The sequence below is a fragment of the Lissotriton helveticus genome, chromosome 7, assembly GCF_964261635.1.
Source record: "Lissotriton helveticus chromosome 7, aLisHel1.1, whole genome shotgun sequence".
NCBI lineage: Eukaryota > Metazoa > Chordata > Amphibia > Caudata > Salamandridae > Lissotriton > Lissotriton helveticus.
Window position 1 is genome coordinate 1,703,893,248 of NC_136068.1, and position 22,404 is coordinate 1,703,915,651.

The window sequence follows — 22,404 nt, forward strand, 5'->3', positions numbered from 1 at the left end:
TTGTGTTGTCATTATACGTTCAACATATTATGTCAGTGATTCAGTCATATACTTCCTAAACCATGCATTTAATATCATTTATATTGCATACACTAGTATGATAGTCAATAATTAATTTAGAGTTTACTAGGCAAACTTTGCATTATACTAGCTTGCCATCCTTCAGTGGTTTGCTTCTGCACAACAAGTAGTGAATTCTTCTAATCATTTCTATTTTGATTCCTCGCTGAGTATTCTCAGTTTGCAGAATTTACATATTTGAGCTTATCTGAGACAATTTGTGGAAGATCAAAGGTCTACGGTAACCACTGGAGCTTAGTAGGACAGCAGTCACCATGGCATTTGATATTTAGGATGGAATCTTAGCTAAGGAGGTTATTGGTTCTGTTGCAGTGATAATTGTTTGGGTGTATGTCTTCTTGTTAAAAAATGACTATATAGAATGCTAGCTCTCACTTTGCTTTCCTTCTATCTTATCAGATAGAAGGAAGAATGTATCGACGAAAGTCCAATTTCTTCTCCAGGATGGTTACTCTCCTATTTTGGATGGATTTAAATGTTTTTTTGGGCTCAGCATAGATTTCCAAAATGTCTCTTGCTTTGCAACATTTAGTTCTCCACAATGTCCATTAGGTGAAAATCGACATTTTCATTTGTAAAATATGTAGGATTTTATTCCCTCCATATGGAGACCCACCTCTCCCTATTACCTCATGGAACATGGTGGAGGGCCCATCCCTTTCTTATCCCTATTACAGGTGCGGAAAAGTATATGATTCTAGAATATGCAGAATACTTGTACCCTGAAAGGTATGCTTTGGTGACTTTTCACTACACATTGAAGAACCATTCTCTGTTACATTCCTTTCGCAATCCTGTCCTGCAGTGAAGCAGAACATGTCATTGCACTAGCAGATATTTCGTAAGTGAAATTTGTGATTATGCAGTTAGACAAATCAGAACATAACACTTACCATCCGAGATATCCTAGTTAGCAAAACTATTTATGAATCAGACTACTGTCTTTCGAAAATGTCAGTTATGGGCGAGTCACATGATATATAAGTCTTTCATAATTGCGCATTTTTCTGTTCACATTTTTATTAAATATCAAATTATAAGACAACTTATAAAGTGAGTATAAATGCCTCCGGAAAAAGTTCTTAGAGGTCTTTCCTCATTTGGGTCCATTATTTCTGTATAATGAAATAGAAAGGAATACCTCCACCGTTTAATCGAACTGGAAATGTAATCATAGCATGCTTAATGATAAATGATAAAGTGATTTTTTTCAAAACTCTATTATGAAAAGCCTCGTAAGTTTGTATATACATACCATGACCTTGTTTGGATATTCCTTGCTGATGATGATATCAAAGTTATAAACAATAACTTCTACAAGGGATGCGTATGATACAACTTTGCTGCCTCGGTTATCATTCTTGATATAAACCAAAAAATCCACCAAATCATCGCTCTTCTTACACAGTCCTGCAAGCTGGTAGACACAAGTACCCATAAAGTTGTATCGCACACCATCAAAGGTAACACAGTGTGGGTCACCAGAGGCTGTGCAGGTGCCATAACTTAAGGGATAGCAGTTCCGGATGCCTTTGACCACATCACATTTTTCGGTTGATTTGCAATTTGTGTCTTTGCATTCCACTATGTTGGTCTGTGGATTGCATGTACACAGTTTCGTACACTTATCATTGCCCCAGAACTTCTGACCTGGGGAATATTGGCGCCCTTCAAAGACACAGCCGCAGGTGTTCTTGGCAATGCACTTGCCATCCTTCAGCACAAAGCCTGGATTACACTGGCAGGAGTCCACACAAGGCTCTGAACATGTAGCAGGAAGGGCAGCATCATTGCAGGTGGCAGGGCATCCACTGCCGCACGGTACAAACTGACTGTTTACGGGGCACTGGACAGCTGAAAACATTCAGGAAGAAGGAAAGGGGCATGTCAGCATCTTAACTGCATCAAGATAGTACATTTCCAATACATGTAAACATATGAACAAAGTTTTTGTGAAAGAATGCTTAGATATATCTCTGGTGCAAACCACATTCAAATATGCATATTACAGGTTGTACAATCAGAGCTGCCATACATGCATACATTACATCTGCATTATTGCGTATCAGTTCGCCTCCATAAAATTTACTTTAAACACCATATGTGACACAAGTCTCCATACGTAGACACTATCTAACGAACTATGGGACCTTTTTAGAGTTCCATGGACAGGATAACCCAGACAAATGTGGTAGATGTCTCATCCACCATAATACAAGTGCCATAGTCTATAGTACATTTGCAATATGGTGACCAGACAGCCACCACATTTGTGATTCAGTGTCTTTTCCAACAAACTCTAAATAAGCCCCACTGATTTATTGATGGTGATGGTCGTCCTAGTAACTTGAAAACCATGGAGCTGCCTCAGGCGACCATGCAGTCCCGAGAAAAATAAAACAAATAGGAACTTCTACCCATTGAGACCTGGCCTCACATCCCCCATATGCAATGCTTAGTCTTGATGCTACTTCCAGATGGAAAAAATGTTGAGGCTTGGTCCACATGACCATAAATGAAAGATGCCAAAGAAATTTCTACCAATAGATATTATGGACTTCGATCAAGTTTTCCAATATTGGCCTCGATAGGCTATCCCCTGGGTTTCCCACTACCATTCTCACTCCACTTATTAGTTCCACATTTTCTAGAGGGTAGGATCTACCAATTGGTTATTCAATAACAAGATGTGCGTGCATTACAATCCTGAATTTATAAAAGCCCTTAGTTTCTGAAGGCCTTAGGGGCCTATAGTAATGAACTCCCTCTCTTCTTTTGTCCTTCACACCCTGCAATGATACAGACTATTTTAAAACAATGTGCTTATGTCTAAACCTCTAGCATTCTAAGGAACTTTAACAACCTTCCAGAAATAGAGAGGGTTTTTAAGGCCACTTTTCTTCATTCCTCCTGTCTGACTATCACTTCATGAGCAGTCTATTGATTTCCATAGTAAACGTGCACTTCTTAGAATTCATGTGGGTTTGCTGTTGGTACGTTTTCAAGTTTTCAGATACCTCACAGTCACATCAGAATCCTTCAGTTTTTTCAGACATGCTGCACATTTTCACAGCCCTACGGGTGTGACCACCTTAGCTCGGCATAGAGATTGGTGGTCTTCCCCCTCATGACTAGCAGAAATGTCACAGATAGCTGAATGTCCATAAGTGATGACCCATCATAGAGTGGGTTTGGGGTCTTCTGTTTCACTGACCCCATCCCACTACCTTGACATACCCACAAGGTCAGCCAGTGGCCGAAGGCGGCAGTCCCATTCCTCTAGGAAAAACTGAGGCTGCCCTCCTGCCCCCAATATCAACAGACTTACCCAATACGTTTTTTAATGTTTGGTGTATGCATGCATGTGTGTATGTATAAATGTTCGTGTATTTGTTCGTGAGTGCTATGAATGGGTGTGAACATGTGTTTTTGCTTGTGAATGGTGGGTGTATGTGTGTGCTTGTGAATGGTTGGGTATGAGTGAGTGCCCATGTATTTGTATTTGTATTTGTATTTGTATTTGTATTTGTATTTGTATGGAATATTTCTAAAGCGCTAACTGTCGCTCCGAAAGGAGCATCCTGGCGCTACACAGGTGTACAAACCAAATAACAAGGTCTAAATGGCGGCCATTACATAGCCGTCTGGCAGACCAAAAATCCACGTTTTTAAATGCTTCCTGAAAGCAGTTTGCTGTACCTGAAGTCTAAGGCTGAGGGGCATAGCGTTCCAGGCCTTAGAGGCCAGGACTGTAAGGGTCTTTCCTCCTTTGGTTTTTAGATTAAATCTGGGGAAATTGATTAGATGACCACCGGACGACCTCAAACTTCTCAGGGGGTCATATCGGATGAAACGTTTCGTAAGGTAACTTGGGCCTGTCTTACTGAGGGATCTAAAAGCAATTTGCAAGATCTTAAACAGAATCCTTTTATGTAGGGGTAACCAGTGAAGGGTCTGGAGAGCAGCAGAGGCAGAAGATCTTCTAGACGATTTAAGAACCAATCTTGCTGTAGCATGTTGCACGTTTTGCAGTTTTTTTAACGTAGGTTTTTTAACTCCAGCCATTAAGCCATTACAATAATCTAGTCGTGATAATATCAAGGCCACTGCAACCGACTTTCTAGAGTCCGTAGGCAGGAAGTCGAAAAACTTCTTAAGCGATTTGATAAGACTAAAACAGCTTCCTGCAGTATTCCTAACATGTTGATCAAATAAGACTCCTAAATTTCTTGCAGTTTCCACTGAGTGAGGCGGAGCAGGGGAATCTTCAGGCCACCAATCCTTTGGGCAGAAAGAAGCCTCCTTGCCCAAAGGTAAAATCTCAGTTTTATTAGCATTGCATCTTAGATGATTATTTGCCATCCAGCGGAATACATCCGTCAAACAGATCTTAAAATTATGTTCTGCATTGATGGAATTTTTATCCAATGAGACCACAAGTTGAGTGTCGTCGGCATATCATGTTACTAATATGCCGTATGACTCTATCAATGCAAGAAGGGGAGCCATATAAATGTTAAATAATAACGGGCTCAAAGTTGACCCCTGCGGGACTCCAGATGAGACACCTTTTTCGTTAGAAAGAAAAGGGCCCAAAGAGACCATTTGAGTTCTATTGGTCAGGAAGGACACTATCCAAGCCAGAGCAACGTCCGTTATACCTAAGCCTATCAGTCTGCTGATCAGGATATCATGAGAGATGGTGTCAAATGCTGCTGTGAGGTCCAGCAAGATCAAGACAGCTTTTTTCCCATCGTCCTGCAGGAATTTAACAGAATCAGTGAGCTCAATGAGCGCTGTTTCTGTAGTTTCTGGGTCGTAAGCCTGACTGTTGGGGGTGTAAGATGTTATTGGTATCTACAAAATCCTTTAATTCCTGATACACTATCTGCTCTGTCAATTTCCCTAGGACTGGAAGAAGAGATATTGGGCGAAGGTTGGACAAGTCTGTGGTGGGTTTATTGCATTTCTTCATTAGTGGTTTAACGATTGCTTTTTTCCATTCACGTGGAACCACTCCTGAGATCAATGATGCGTTTACAATAGCGTTAATCGAGGGATTAACGATATCAATTAACTGATGGAGAATCTGGGGAGGGCACGAATCAGAAGGTGCTCCTGACTTACAAGCCAAGATGAATTCCCTAGTTTGAATAAGGGAGGCTGGATGAAAAGCACTCAAAATATGAGTGGTATTGTCCGACCTCCCTAGATGACTAAAGGGGGGCGGAGAGGAAAGGTCAGAAAAATCCCTCTGTATGAGCACGATCTTCTCCTCAAAGAAATCCGCAATTTGATTGCAGAATGCTTCGGAAGGAGGAATTATCGGTTGGAGAGCTTTGGGATGCGTAAAAGATTTGACTATGGAGAAGACCGTTTTCTGTTTTTGCTGAGCCTCGTCAATGGCCTTGGTGTAATAATTTCTTTTGGTCAATTTAATGTTGGCAAGATAAGATTTTCTTTGTTGGACATAGGCTATTTTGGTTGAGTGGTCATAGGATTTCCTCCATTTCCGTTCCTTTTTTCTACATAGTAGGTGACTTTCTACCAATGTCTGTGAGAACCAGGGGGCTTTCGGTTTTGACCTTGCACCCTTATATTGGCGTAGTTTGGGCGGATCACATTCTGTAATAACTTTATGCATCCAGGAGTGGAAACTTATGGAATCTTGAGTCACATCTCCCGACGCACTGGGAGCTTGCAACTGTTGTGGATAGTTCTCCTTTATAACTTCTGCATCCTTCTTCCAATTAATATTGGTAGTCAACTGATAATTAGCCCTGGGAGTTTTTGTCTGATGTAAAAGGCAGATATTAAACGGAATCAGACTATGATCTGTCCAAATTTGAGGGATAGGGCTAAGAGTGGATAATGCCGGGAAATTGGAACAGACGCCGTCTAATATGTGACCTGCCGAATGTGTGGGAAGATCAACCAATTGTTGCAAGCCGAAAATATCCAAGATCTGATATAGGTTAATGTTGTATCTTAATAATGGTGTGTTTCTCCTTTAATATGTTAATGTCTCATGCCTGCTTACTGGATTCTGGAATGTAGAATCCAGGTGGCAGAGAGACGGGTCTTGGATACTGAAGGAGTTGGTCCTTGATGCCTGTGGGGTTGATCTCATGAATAAACCTACTTCTTCTCTACCCTTCGTGTACCTCCAGTCATTTCAGTGGCCACGAGGATGGGATCAAGAATCTACATTGGATTATCTGGAGATACATTTATGAAGCATCTGTGAAAAAAATGTTTTCTCTTCTCGGAAACCTCAACCCCCGGGCTGATATTTCATCAACAAGGTACTCTTGGATTATAAATGACTCCTGAGTAAACTCTACTATCCATTTTCATTTGGATGTTATTTGTGTGCTGCTTTTGAATGCCACGCGTTTTGAACAAAGGTCGTCTTTGAATGAAGCAACATTTTTTGTTGACTTCGTTTTTTTGTTGCAACTTTGATGACTGATTATCGTTTTGTTGTTGGTGATTGCTGCGTGATGATCCTGTGAAGCCCATGTGTGAAACCATCAAAACAGTACATTCGTGAGTATCGTCACTGCAACTGTTCAAGCGGTTTACTTACGGTTCAGGTGTGTTGTCTTTCAAAAGACTGCGCGCTCACTGCTGCTCACCGAAGACTGCGCGCTCACTGTGCTCACCGCGCTCTATTTCACCCGCGCCTTCCTCCTTGCACGCATCCGACGTAGAATACGTCACAGCGCATCCTGACGCCGGCGGCCATCTTTCATCTCCATAGCAACCGCTAACAGGCAGCCTACCGCGGAGACACCGTTTCTTCCTTGAAGTGGAAGCGGTACTTCGTTTTTGACACTTTGGCATTGAAATCGACAACGAGTAAGGACATCAAACTATGAGTAAGAACTTATAACAAGCAGTATTTTAACAATTTTCACAGAGGACAAATTTGAAGGGAGAGTTTACAAGAAAACTGAGACCTTGCATGTATATTAGCTATTCTGAAGTGTGCTTATCATCTCTCTAGCTACATTTGGAGGAAGAATTCACAAGAAATTTGAAACCTGACATTTTATTTGTTATTCTAAAGTGTTCTTATCTACTCACAGCTTACCTTATTTTCATTGATATTTATAATGGATGTCAACTCTTCTGTTACTGCTCCTCCTAAATTTCTTCAAAATCCTGGTTCACCTTCCATGAATTGGGAGGATTGGTCTGAATCGTTTGAAACTTATTTAGAAGCTATAGGGGGGATGTGTTTTTATCATCTAGAAAATTAGCTCTACTCAAACACAATTTAGGTGTGGAAGGAAGAAAGGTTCTAAAAACCTTACCGGTAATTAATCGTGTTGTATCCACTGTTGTTGACACCATAGATGAAAGTAGTGAAACTAGTTCCAACGATGCATCTATAGATGTTTATTCTGAAGCTTTAAAAGCATTAGAAGAGAATTATGGGAAAAAACTAGCATTGTAGTAGAAAGGCATACATTTTTCTCCAGGGCACAATTACAAGGAGAAAATGTTCAACAGTATGTAGCTTGTTTAAGGTCGTTAGCCATAACTTGCAAGTTCAAGGACTTACATGAAGAAATAATTCGAGACCAATTTATAAATAGAGTCAGAAACATAAAAATTCAAGAGCGTTTACTTGAGCTTAAAAATCCTTCATTACAGAAAACTTTAGACACCGCTAGAAAAATGGAAAACACGTCTCATTATGTCAAAGAGTTAAGTTCTTCACAACTGAAAGATTGTGAGGGATCCAATAGCGTCAGTGTTATAAACCACAGCAAAATGAAAAATGATTCTAAATCTGATCAAAAAGACACAAAAGTAAATTTCTCAAAAAAATAGGAGTAATTTTGGCAGGCGAGTTTGTTTCAGATGTGGCAGTCAGAAACATACTGCTGACTTCATCAAATGTCCTGCTATTAAAATTACTTGTAGCAAATGCAAGAATAATTGGTCATTTTGCAAAGTGGTGCCGCACTGGCGATAATAGTAATTGGAAACGTTCTGTGAATTTTATTGAACTGCAAGATGAAAGTGAAGATGATGATAATGCAAATAGTGAGATTGAAGTAATGGTTATACATGATGATTCTGTTTATGAAATCTCTGATGATTATCAACCTCCCAAGTGTATTGTGAGGATAAATGATGATGACATGGCTCTGTGGGCAGATTCATGTTCGCCGTATACCATTATAGATAAATATATGTGGGAAAATGGCAGTAAACCAGCTCTAATTTATTCGCTTGTGTCTCCTATTGTGGCGTAAAACTACCTATGATGGGGTATTATGATGCTCGGTTGTCATTCAAGGGAAGATCCTGTTTAAGTCCTGTATATGTAGTTGAACAAGGACGTGCCTTATTGGGGTGGAAGGATGCAAAGAAAATGGGTTTAATATTAGATCCCAACCATCCTGATCAAGTGCTATTATCCCAAGATTATGTAGATCAGGTTTTGGTGACTGAGGAAAATCATTTTTCCAAATGGGAATCTGTTTTTCCAAAACTATTTAGCAAAAATCTAGGGTGTTTAGTTAAGTTTGAACACAGGATCATTCTTAAGTCTGACAACAAACCCGTTGTTCACAAGGTGAGGAACGTGCCATTTGCTTTACGAGGCCCATTGAAGGATGAGTTAAGTAGACTGTGTGAGGCTAATGTGATTGAGCCTATTGAAGCATCTGATTGGCTTAGTCCTATAGTTTTAGCTCGTAAACCCAATGGAAAAATTAGGATGTGTGTGGACCTGAGAGATTTAAACAACAATATCTGGGTTGATCGTTATCCTCTGCCACACATTAATGAAATGATATCTAGCATAAAGGATGCAATGTATTTTTCCTCTATCGATTTGTCCAATGCGTATCATCAGATTAAATTACACGAGGATTCTAAACATCTAACATCTTTCATTACTCCCGAAGGTGCCTTTCAGTATCTAAGGATGCCGTTTGGTTTGGCTTCTGCATCTTCAGTGTTCCAAAGAGTTATGTGCAACATCTTAAAAAATGAGGAACATGTAAGAATTTTTCAGGATGACGTTTTGATTTGGGGTAATGATTCAGATTCTCATGATAAGAACTTACATAGTGTTCTTAGTAAACTGCAGGATGCTGGATTGACTGTGTGTGGTGAAAAATGTAAGTTTGGGGTAAAAGAAATCGACTATTTAGGTCACACTATATCTAATGAAGGAGTTAAACCGAAATTGAAGTTATTGGATGCCATAGAGAAAGCTCCGCATCCGATCAATAAAGAGCAACTTCGGTCCTTTTTGGGACTTGCGGAATATTATTCCAAGTTTGTGCCTAATTTCGCTGACAAGGTGCATGAGTTAAGGTTATTGATGAAGAAGGGAGTGTCATTTATTTGGTCTACTCTGTGTCAACTGGCTTTCGAAAACATCAAAAAAGATATTACTAAAGCTGTGGCTTTGAAGGCGTTCGATCCGTGTCATATTTCGATTATTGTGGTTGATTCTAGTGCGTATGGTTTGGGTGCTGTTCTTATGCAAAGAGACAATGAAGCTGTTGAGAGAATAATTGCTTTCGCTTCCCGCACCCTTAAAGGAGCTGAACCTTCGTATTCTGTAATTGAAAAGGAAGCTTTAGCATGTTGGTGGGGAGTAGATCATTTTAAGACATTTATTTGGGGTACAGCATTTGAGTTATGGACTGATCATAGACCCTTAATTGATATCTTTACAACCAAGGGTGCTTCAAAAGCCACGCCTAGGATTGCAAAATGGTCTTACAGACTGCAGGGATACAATTTCAAGATAAAGTATGTACCAGGTCATAAGAATATCAATGCTGACTGTCTTTCACGACTTCCTTTGAATAGTGGTGCTGTTAGTGTAGATGATGACAAGGATGAGTGGTTAGTTGCCAACATTGAGGATTCATGCAACAATGCTATAAAAGAACAGGAGTGGATAGGAGCTGTAGCCACGGATGACGTTTTGCAGCAGATAATCGACAAGTTGCAAAAAGGTGTGGATCCATCCTCGTTAAATAAGACAGATTTGGCTGATTACAAGATGGTATGGGGAGAGTTATCTATGGTTGGTGGCATTCTTAGGAGAGGTGATAGGTTAGTAGTGCCTTCTTCTCTTAAGGAGAAGATGTTAAATTTAATGCATGAAGGGCATAGTGGCATTACCAGCATGAAAAGGAGGGCCAGGAATGATTTTTGGTGGATAGGAATGGACAAAGACATAGAAAGATGTGTCAGGAGTTGTGTGGCGTGTATGTGTAGTGACAAATCTCACAAAGCACAAGAAACCACTATTTCTGCAACATCTTTTCCTGATAAGCCGTGGGATAAGGTTGCCATGGACATTTGTGGTCCTTTCCATGTGAAGGGAATTGAAGATAAATACGCCATTGTTTTAGTTGATTTTCATTCCAAATGGCCTGAAGTGGCTTTTGTGAAAGACATTAAGGCTTCCAATATAATTGATTTTTGTGAGGAGATTTTTCGGAGGGAAGGATATCCCAGTGTGATTCTGTCTGACAATGGTCCACAATTTATAGCAAGTGAATTTGCTGATTATCTCAAAATGGTGGGTATCAAACATAACACTACTTCGGTTTATAACCCAAGGGAGAATGGTTTGGTAGAAAGGTTTAACCGAGTTCTGAAGGAATGTATTCAGCTTGCTAACAACAATGGGGACAACTGCAGAAATGCTGTCAAAAACATGTTATGGTCGTATAGGAACACTCCACACACTGCTACTGGGGTATCTCCTTTTGTCCTTTTAAAGGGACATGAGGCAGGTTCCAAAGTGAAACCCAAGTGGATGTTGAAGAATCATGTTGGGACTGTAAAGGATGACACAAAAATTTCTGATAAAGTGCAAGAGTACCAAGAAAAGTATGTTCGTGACCATAATGTCAGGGTAAAAACATCATTGAAACCTTATAATTGTGGTGATTGGGTACGCACGCGATGTATGGAGAACAGGAAACCTGGTTCTTCCAGATGGTCTAAACCCAAACAAATTATTTATACAGTGGGAAATTTAGTCAAACTGGATGATGGGAAAAAATGGAATACAAGGAGTGTAACGAAATGCAATGATCTGGAGTGCAAATTTCTTACTGCTCAGAAATGTATCAATGTAGCATCTGATTCTGCAAAATCTTCAAACTTCAGTGCTGATGTAAAGGGGAGATGTGTTCGTCATAAAGCTAAACCGGTTTGGATGAAGGATTATGAGTGTTGACTCTTTTGTTTTTTTTAGGTATTTCTTCAAATGTATGTTTTAGTTTCTACTTATTTAGGTTTCTCTTTTTATTGTTCATTTTCTGTTTGTTATCATTTAGGAAGGGGGATATGTTGTATCTTAATAATGGTGTGTTTCTCCTTTAATATGTTAATGTCTCATGCCTGCTTACTGGATTCTGGAATGTAGAATCCAGGTGGCAGAGAGACGGGTCTTGAATACTGAAGGAGTTGGTCCTTGATGCCTGTGGGGTTGATCTCATGAATAAACCTACTTCTTCTCTACCCTTCGTGTACCTCCAGTCATTTCAGTTAATAGATTGTAGATGTAGATGGGTAAGTGTGAGTGTGTTTGTGGGGATGGTCCACCTGCCCCCTGCTTGAATTACTGGCAACTGTTCCCCTTTTAGCATTAAAAAATGTTTCCAAATCCTCTCCTCTGTTCCACATTGCATCTTTTTATAGCATGTGGACCTGTAGACCATACTAAGGATGAAGAACTCTTTTTAACAGAAGGTAATTTTGTCTTGCTTTGTGGGTAAAATACTATTCACTATTTTTATTGAGCTTACTCAATTTGCATAGCTGTTCATTCTGGTTTTTCAATAACTTTGTTAGTAGTTAAGGGCGGGGGGCACTTCTCAAAGGTAATTTATATTATGGGTATGGTAAAGGTGTAACTTTACTCTTACTGTGTCCTTTGCTTGAATGAAACACTACATTTTATGTGCACATACATTTAGTCATCCAGGAAAACACTAACCTAAATATTCCTTTACCTTATGCCCTTTTTCCCATAAAAAAAGTCCTGAAGATGCCTATCTAATTACTGCTGAAAAGCAGCCCAGACATTACAGTCAAAACAAGGAAATAGAGGTCTCTACTCACGGCATCCTGCTATGGTTCGCCACTCGTAGATCTTCACATTTTTCCTCAGGCAAGTATCAGCATATGTTTTCAGAGCGTCGCATAAAATTTGCTTGAATCCGTCGTTCATGCACATATCATAGACACAGTTGTCCATGTAGATTTTGGGGTCAATTAAAGGATGGCAGTCTCTGAAAGGTCCAGTCGCCAAAGTGATAAGTCCACAGAAACCCTGGTCTTCAAACTTTTTCACCAGGTCTGCACTGCAGGTCTTGCAGACGCCATTGCAATCGTGCCAACAGAAATGGTCGCCATCTTCTACCTTCCAGCTTGCCCCAAAGTCAACTGGATTCAGAGCCAACCCCCCTGAGGGCTTCATGAAGTCATCACTGGGGTTGCCATTGTAGTTGCCACACAACCCACAAATATTTTCAAAGAAGCTGCTTGAGATTTCGACCTTTAGAAAGGAGTTAAAGTCATAGTACACTCTGAGAGTGAAATCGGTTTGAATGAGGATGAGTCCTCCGGACTGATAAAGCCGTAGTTTTCCATCATTCAGGATAACAGGAAGACTTAACTTGTCATTGTTCACCTACGAAAGCAAGTCCTGGGTATTAGCATAATATGCATGATCAAAATGCCCTTCATGTTCTATAACAATCCAACATTATCATTTTCAAGTGCCATTTTCTGTTCTGTGAATTTAATAATACTATAACCACATTATTGTCATTAGCTCCTTTCATTGGTACCTCTGTTTTAAATGTTAGCACTACGCCTGCTCGTCATCATCTGACTTGTCCATTCGGAGGTCTTCAATTTAGTCTCAGTGTATGTTTTTTCATGAGTGTAATCACACGTAAGATCCTATTAATTGATTTCCAATATTTTATGTAGTTCCTGGTTTAGCTGTTTGAGTATACTTTTGTATACTTTTCATTCACAGTAGAATTTTTCGAGCATAAAATGTTCGCAGTATCTTTGATACTGTATGCATACGGATGTGTTATTCAATGTGCTAGCAATTCAATTCAATTCATAAAGCTTTATTCGGAACATTAAAAAACATGTCCATAAAAGCACATACAGTTGCAGAACAAACATTTCATTAAAAGAAAACACATAATACATATATTATCCTGAGGGGGGTGGAATAAATATTTAAAATGGTTAAAAACACATACTTTTCCTGGCGCTAATTGCTTTAAGCAAAAATATAGCAGTAAAAAAAGCAAATGTCCGGGTGATGTAGATTAAAAAGCAGTTTCATAGAGTCCGTAATTGTTCTCACTCCAAATCTTTTCAACATCGGCTTTAGGAAGAGTTTCCGTAGTTCACTATACAGTTCGCATGATAAAAGAAAGTGCTTCGTGCTCTGTTCCGTCTTATTATCACATGCACAGGGTCCATTAGGGCGCATTTTAATATTAGGACATGCAACAAGATAATGTACTGTTCCCATCCTCATTCTGGTCAGTACAAACTGGTGCGAAACTCTGGTTACATGTGACAAATACGGATGAAATCCAGTAAAATCATTCATGCTATTGTACAGTATACATGTGGATAGTTTAGAATCCTTCAAAGATTGCCTATCATTGCAATAGTTCAGAAAAGTTATTTTCATATTTAATTTGGAGATATCCAAGGTACTGTATGGATCATTGATCACATTAAGCCCAAAAACCTTTTGGGAACATTCAAAAATGTATTTAATCCAAGGGATCTTTAAATGCTGATCTAAGGAAAGGCAATCCTCAATAATAGCTCTGTTCAATGAGGTGCCATCACTCAGCCAGATAGTGCGCCATAATAATAGGGGTCTTAACATGATCATATCACTTAGTGTTTGAATCCCTAATTCCTTATGAACCAAGGTGTTGGAGGTAGATTTGGGTAAACATAGGAGCCTTTTCAGGAAATTGTTCTCCTCCACCTGAAGGCTCCCCGCTGGTGACACACCCCATACACCAGCCCCATAAAGGGCTGTAGAAAGACATCTAGCTTGATAGATTTTTAGCATGTCTTTAATTCGTCTACTCCCCAACTTCTTGGCAAAAACAAAGACCCCATTAGCACTCCTAATCATCTTTGTTTTAACAACTTTGTGTTCAGTATCCCAGCTACCGTTTTTTGAAAAAGTAATTCCCAAATAACAGAAGTTTTCAACTATTTGGACCAGTTCACCATCAATAAAATAATGGGATTTGCCTTTCGTTTTAGCTCGTCCAGGCCCACACTCCATCACATATGTTTTTGATTTATTAATCACCAGTTTCCTGTTTTGGATGAACTGCACAAAGCAGTCCATCAGACGTTGAAGACCCAGGGGAGTCCTGGACAGTAGCACGGCGTCATCCGCATAGAGTAACACAGGGATATTTAAATTGTTAACTCTAGGGGCATCCGCCGTGACTGTCTGCAGGGCAGAATCTACCTCATTTATGAAGAGGGTAAAAAGCAGGGGTGCTAAAACACACCCCTGTCTAATTCCCCTCCCGATCCTGAACTTGGTTGTACACTCCCCATTAGATCATTTGAACACTGGTGCTGAGCTTTTCATACAGGCAGGCCAGGAAATATATTATACCTTCAGGAGCCCCCATTTCTAACAGTTTGGTCCATAATATAGCATGGTCTACCAAATTGAAAGCGCTGCTTAGATCAGCAAAACATAAATAAAGCGACCCTTTTTTGGCCTGTGTATATTTCCCTACCAGGAGCTCTAGATTCAGACACTGCTCAATGGTGCCACGTCCTTTTCTGAATCCAAACTGGCAGTTAGTTAAGATCTCATTAGTTTCTGCCCATTCCTCTAGTCTTACTAAAAGGACCCGACTCATAATTTTGACAGATGAGTCCAGTAAGGATATTGGTCGATAATTTTTGCCGTCGCCTCGGTCACCTTTCTTATAAATAGGGACGATTATTGATTCTTCCCAGGTAGACGGTATTTTACAGCAAATAGCTGCATTGAAGGTTTTAGCCAACAATGGGCCCCAAATCTCCGGAGCGGTCTTATACACGTCTATGGGTACGCCATCAGGTCCCTGGGCCTTCCCTCCCTTACTGGCTCTTATGCTAACCATAACCTCATCTATAGAGATATTCAAGGCTATGATGGGCCACCCTTCTCCATTGGAAACCGGTCTATTACTCGAGTCAAAAATAATGGAGAAATGTTGGATCCAAGATTCCATACTCACATTTGATGTGAGTTCCGGTACCCTTTCATCTTTTAGGAATGGGCTATTCACCGTAGACTAAAACAGAGTACAATTCTTCAAATCTGCTGCTTGTGTAACGTTGTCCCACGCTTCCTGCTGTAATTCAGTTTTTCTGCGTTTAAGGATCAGATTATAATCCTGCCTAAGTTGGATCACCAGACCCTTATCTCTTGGTTTAACTGCTAAAGCCTCTTTAAGATCCCTCCGGGCAATAGAGCAAGCATGATCAAACCATCCTCTTTTATATCTACTCTTGTGCCCAACCTCTTTGGTAAACTTCTTATTGATGGTTGAATTAATTCTATCGAAGTGGTCAATACTAGCAGCCGAGGTTTCATCCTGTTCTAAAATTGCCGTGATTTCCATCAGACAACTAGAAATGATGGAATCAGATGTTATGTCCGCTTTTTCTCCCTTCTACCTCAACCTATACCCATTCTGCCTATGGGGTTCGATATTAACAATACTGCCCTGTTCACGTATACAGACATTATTCCATATTATTACTTTGGTAGTTAAACAGTTATGATCACTTAACATAACATCAACCACCTTGGGCACTGAACATAACGGGATAAGTGTTGAAGACATGCATATAAAATCAATAATAGTGTTAGCGCCCTTTCCTTTAAAAGTCGGTATATTTTCACCCGCATCGTTTGTAGCATTTTCCATAATTTCCATATCATAATCAATCAGAAAGTTATTCAGGGTCTCTCAGTAGGTGTGATGGGGGAAATGAACATCAGCATCCCCCAAGCGGTTGTACACACCGCATAACTTCTGAGATGATAATGGACATACTGAGACATTAAAATACCCCACAAAAATAAATTCAAAAACTCCATTAAAATTTTTAACACAATTATTCAATGCCCTGTCTAATTCATTAATTGCAACGTATCTAGTGCCATCAAATATATTATTGTAGAAATTAATCAAAAGTATATTTCTACCCGCTTCTTGTGTTAGCCATAAAATTTGTGAATGAGCCCCCACTTTTATATACTTTTTCACCAGGATAGGTAATTTGACTGAAATCAACACCAACAACCCTCCTTTAGCTCTACCATGGGTTGAGGCCAATGCAGGAAGTTCATAGGATACAAAACCATCAATGCCATTAAAGTTTTTACACCACGTTTCCTGAAGGCAAAGAATATCAAATAAGTTCACAAAATCTTTCCATCCTAGCATATCTTCCTTGGCCACTAAGCCTGCAATATTCCAGCTGGCAATATAGCAAGTTACACTATCACTCTCATGGCTGACAATAGGCGGTTCATCTCTATGTATGGGCATGTTATTTTCTTTGTTAAAAAGCTCTATGTTATACATTGGTTTTGAGACTTCTCCCCTATCAGCATACAATCTACAATCACATTATCGTCCAATTCATTTACAGACATAATTTCTTCTCCATAATTGATACAATTTGCATCACCCCGAGAAAAGTCAATCTCATGTCAATCATTTTGATCTAAAAAACTCAATGACTGATACCTGTTCTGGATAGGGACTTGATAGATCATCTCACTAACAGGCAAAGGGGTACTACCATAGGTTATAAATGGGTTGGGGGTATGTGTTATGAATTTATTCCCGCCTGTCACAGGATTCACTGTATGCATCGGCGGGGTAAATGTACCGTCCTGAAAACCAGGGCAGACATTAGACAACACTGATCTATTTACAAAAGATGGATAAGTAAAATTGCTCGTAACCCCCACTCCACAATTAACAGAATGCGGCCTGCTAAGGTGATTGTAGAAATAGCCCAGTGGTCTGGCAACTACATCTGTCTCTGCCTGAGTGATTGAGGCTGCTCTAAGCAAAACAGTCGCAACATGTTGCGGGTGCTTAAAATTAATAATCACACAGTCACCCCCACATGTCTTTTTGGTGTTACCAATCCAGTTGACTCTTCTGATAGAGATAATTTGATCAGAGTAGCCAACTGGATAACCACAGTGGCGGTTTAGCCAGGAGATTGTTTTATTCTTTAAAGATTCCGCTGACTCTTGAGTAGTAGGGACCTGGGTTATGATCGGGACATTAGTTAGGACCACAACGTAGGGTACACAATCGGGTGGGAGGTCTACTGGATGCCTACAAATCCGCATGGGTACCCCGTTAGTTCCCCCTGAGGCAGCAGGTAAAGTTAATACCTGGTACTGGGGCTTTCTTAGGAACTGATATAGGTCTAACATCATTCTGTAAAGTATCCAACGTTGTGCTTATTGACCCAGCAATTTGTTGCCTTAAAGGTCTGCCTACCTCCTGGGCCATAGTAGGTGTTGGTACAGGTACAGGTGCAGGTAGCTCTTTAGGTAATTGTTCCCTGATGTTAGTGGGGGGGGGCATTGTTTATAGGTCGTGGTTGTGACTGCACCCTATCCTTTGTAGAGACAGAGGTTAAGCACGCTGGTATTTTAATATCTAGTATACATTTTTCCAGTTTTCCAGCATGCTGGTCCACCACAGCTCTTAGTCTTACTATTTCCGCCCGCAGATCATCAATTTTGGTTAACAAGGGCTCTACCACCATATTAAATTTACTATTGATAGTACTTACTAGCAAGTCAATTTGATCGGGCTTAATGGAAACAAAATTGTCATTTACTAATGACCCTATTTCCTCAGCGCTTTCCTTGTGTATGGCATCTTTTTTATTCTTTCTAGTAGAGTGATTACCCCGCTTAGGTACCGTTTTCCTACAGGCTCGCATGAATTTAGTAGCCCTAACGGAATGCTGGGGTGTACCCCCAGGATTCTCACATGGGTCATCTTCCACCCTTATCGAATTGTCTGGAGCCATAGTTAAATCAACATTATCACCAATATTATCATGCTCCACTGCAATGTATGTTTCATTGGCGATAATATCAGCATTATTAGGATCCGCAGATGAAATCAGTGGGAGGTCTGAAACAGTACTTTTCCCCAGAGATTTCCTTCTGTCACTATTGATTCTGGAAACTACTTTCAACAAATAGTTGTCCGGTAAAGTTGTTTGGACTGACATTATGGGGTTAATCAGAGGTCTCAAATGATTATTTGTTTATAAAACGAGTTATTTCCACAATTGTTCACCTACAAGTACTCACAGGTAGAACCAAAAGGGGGTGGCCCTGCCCGGCCTCCTCTGGCCCCTGACGGCCACAGACGGCCCCGCCCTTGTCCCGGGCTTCTCGCGGGGCGAGAGGGGAGGTCAGCCTTTTACTGGCGCCTCCGGGCGCTCTTGGCGCGTCACGGTCGCGCTGCCGCCCCAGAGGCTGCTGGGGAGTGTAGTCCGTCCGGTCTGCCTCCCGGCGTCTTGCTGCCTGCCGCCGTTCCCCTCACGGCTCTGCCCGATGGCGAGATGTCAGATAAGCCTCTGGTGTCCCCCCCTGGGCTCCCGGGGGGTCAGCCTTTTACTGGCGCCTCCGGGCGCTCTTGGCGCGTCACGGTCGCGCTGCCGCCCCAGAGGCTGCTGGGGAGTGTAGTCCGTCCGGTCTGCCTCCCGGCGTCTTGCTGCCTGCCGCCGTTCCCCTCACGGCTCTGCCCGATGGCGAGATGTCAGGTAAGCCTCTGGTGTCCCCCCCTGGGCTCCCGGGGGGTCAGCCTTTTACTGGCGCCTCCGGGCGCTCTTGGCGCGTCACGGTCGCGCTGCCGCCCCAGAGGCTGCTGGGGAGTGGAGTCCGTCCGGTCTGCCTCCCGGCGTCTTGCTGCCTGCCGCCGTTCCCCTCACGGCTCTGCCCGATGGCGAGATGTCAGGTAAGCCTCTTGTGCTAGCAATGTTCACTACTTGTCTTTAGAAAGTGTAAGGAAAATATCTTCTTGAGTAGGTATCTTCCTTTTAATGTATACATATTGGGGCACCTAATGTATGCTTTCCACGCAAACTATAGAGTTACCGGTTTTTGCACAATATTCATAACGTGCAATTTTCTCAAACCCTATGTGCATCAAGCTTAGATTTTTTTTAGGAGTTACCCTAAACATTCACAAATCAAACACGTATTAAGAACAGCTTCCTGGAGCTCAATCATTCAATTATGATCCACGTGTGTGGCTTTACACAATTTACACAATTTATTTGTTGGTGGATGGACACATTTCACATATTACATTATACATCGCACAGCTGGTGGTGAAATCTGAAAGACAGTATCTGTAGGGGCAGTTAAGCTGATTGGTTGTTTAGGGAAACTGTATTTTGTGCATGAACACCTTGGATTTTGTGCCTTTTACTGTATCCTATAATTTACTGATTTACCAGTAGCAAAGTGCATGTGTACTCCCTTTAAACATAGTTAAACTTGACTTAATCCTAATTTGAACTTTTAACTTATCTATACATCCCTATTATACTGTGTAAAACGTTTACACATGCCATGGAAAATAAAAGTGAATTGTAGTACATATTGTGCTATATACTGCAGTCACCGTGGAAACATGGCTTCAGGCCTACCAATGTAGCCTGATTGAAGCAATGTAAAATATCAAGTTGTCAAAATGAACCCTTTTGACAGGTAAAAACCTTTCTCTTAAATATTAATAAATCACCACTAAGTGGGCCCCTTTGTAGTCCTCAAAGCCTTGCAGGCAGGGCGCATGGCATTTAAATGTAGGACATATGGAAATGTAATATTAACATTTCCTTACAGTGACTTGTAGACAAATACTATTTTCACTGTAGGAAGGCTGGCTGGCCTATAAAGAAACAATGGATATCAAATTCTAATACTGTATTTTAGGAATACGACTTGCTAAAAAAAATAATTATACAGCTATTTTTATTAGTTATTAAGAATCCAATTCAATGATGAAGTTTAAAAAAAAAAGAAAATATTAATTAAGGAAAAATCACTGTAGGAATGTTACCTTTTTGCTACCTACATTTTTAGGAGACTAATTTGCAATGGCTCTCCAACTTCTCCCATCCAGTGGTTAGCCTTTAAATAGTTGTGAAAATCTGCGAAATTTCTCACAGGAGCCACACAATAGGTAACTGTCATTGACAGGCCAACCTAAATGGGCATGAATGACGCCTTTCAGATCAGCTGAAAGGGGGTGGCTGTAGTTCTTCTTTTGACAGCATAGTATTAAATTGTTCTTGACATATCTACTGGATTTATATGTACCACTTGAGATACACTTTAAAGAGAGAGAATAGATGTGATGACAATTTATGTGGATACATTGTCTACTTGCAGAATGACTTTGCCTTTGTCCTGACAGATATCTATTTCTGGGTTTGTTGCGTGTACAGCACCTGCTCCAAACCGGAATTTATTGTGAGATTAAGAAGGCACTAGGATTAACACAATAAACTACCAATTGACAGCCCCAGTCCTCAGAGCCCAAGGTTGATGAGGATGAAGACATTTGCCATCTTGAAATGCCCTGTAGCATGGTATATGGGGCATGTTTGCAGTAAGGCAGACAGGAATTACTGCAGAAGTCGGTAGGTCAGAACCTGGTGACAATTATGCAACTGATTGCGGAGGGACTAGAGTAAATGTGGCACCTCCAGGCACCCACTTCTGAGCACTTTCTGGACATAAGGATCAACAAAAGATGCCTGGGCTTGCTATCTGTGACCACAGAGAAGTGCTGAAAAAATTAAACTGCTCTCTCTTATTCCCAGGACATACAAGTGGACCCAATAGGTCAGTTGGCTGACCTTCTGTATAAGCTACAGGGCCATACCAAGCTGCAAGAGGCCTTTTTTCTGTAGCACCTAGCTAACAACTGGGCAGAAGTAGACCTCTGCCTAACACCCTGTAAGGCTTTAAGTACCTCACCCTGGATGTGTACTCCTATGTTTAGTTGGGACTTGAAAGATTTAACCAGAAGAAGCCTATGCCTAAGTTTACTGTGACCATTAGGAGTGCTTCTTGCTTTGTGTTTTTTGGGGCTATTTCTACTTAAAACTTTAAAATATCGCATCTGCAGTTCCTCTCTTTGGAGGATTGTCGTGTTTGCATCACTTTGTTTACAATATTTTACTCTATTATTCTAACTCAGTTTGTGAATTTTGACTTTGTCACTGCATATCTACATTACACATTATCTCTCTGCTCTGTGCTAAATCTACCAGTGGGCTAAAAAGGAAAAACGTAGAGGAATCAATATCTACATACACAATTCTTGCAAATTCATTAAAGTTACAAGTGCAGTAGCATCCAGTGAGAGATTCCTCAGCCAGGTTATCAGTGCAAAAGGCCTCAGGAAATTCGCATACCACGGGCTCACAGAGTGGGTCCTCCCAATTAGAAGCCCAATGAAAGTCTTACAGCCTGATTCATGTACGGGCCGTTTTGCGTGTCCCTAATAGCGATTCATAGCGACTCGCTATAGAGGAAACGCAAAACGGCATTCATGTACTTTTCGGGGAAAAAATAGCGACTCGCACGCGGGCGCTAAAGCCGTTAGCGACCAACTAAAAACGCAGAAAAATCGCTATTCCCGGCTACCTGCGATCGTGATTGCGAGTCGCAATCCCGTGCGATCGGGATTGCGAGTCGCAATCCCGTGCGATCGTGATTGCGAGTCGCATTCTCGCGCGATCGGGAAAACGGGAAGACGCATTCCGAGCACCGTGATGACATCACATCCAGGAAGCAGGCAGTTCCCACCCCCAAACACCACAGTGACGCTATCCTACGAGTGAGCACGTCGGAAAGCAGACGCCTAACCAGCGATAGCGACTCCAGAAACGCCTGAAATAGCGACCGCCATGTCTGAGGAACCTGTCCCTGGCCCCAGCAACAGCGCAGGACGAAAGCGCAAGCTCAAGTTCTCAGAGCAGGAGCTCGAGAACCTAATTGAAGGGGTGGTGGCCAACCATGACCGGCTCTTTGGTACCAACTCCAGAAAGGTCCCAGAGCAGGACAAGCGGAGGATCTGGCTGGGTATAGCCGCCAGCGTGAACTCGGTGGGTGTGGCCGATAGGTCCTTGGAGGAGCTAAAGAAGCGCTGGTACGACCTCTGAGGTCGTGCCAAGGAGAGG

The 22,404-nt window shown here is 41.2% G+C and overlaps 1 protein-coding gene across 1 annotated transcript in view; it reads right to left on the minus strand.

The window, feature by feature from the left end:
* LOC144769650 (IgGFc-binding protein-like) overlaps nucleotides 1-22,404 on the minus strand; it is a 573,708-nt gene that overhangs the window by 397,328 nt on the left and 153,976 nt on the right. Inside the window, exons 3-4 of the mRNA XM_078653825.1 lie at nucleotides 12,202-12,772; nucleotides 1,337-1,935 (exon numbers count right to left, since the gene is read on the minus strand). Of these exons, the coding sequence (XP_078509951.1) occupies nucleotides 1,337-1,935; nucleotides 12,202-12,772 (1,170 nt within the window). The remainder of the gene's footprint in view (nucleotides 1-1,336; nucleotides 1,936-12,201; nucleotides 12,773-22,404) is intronic.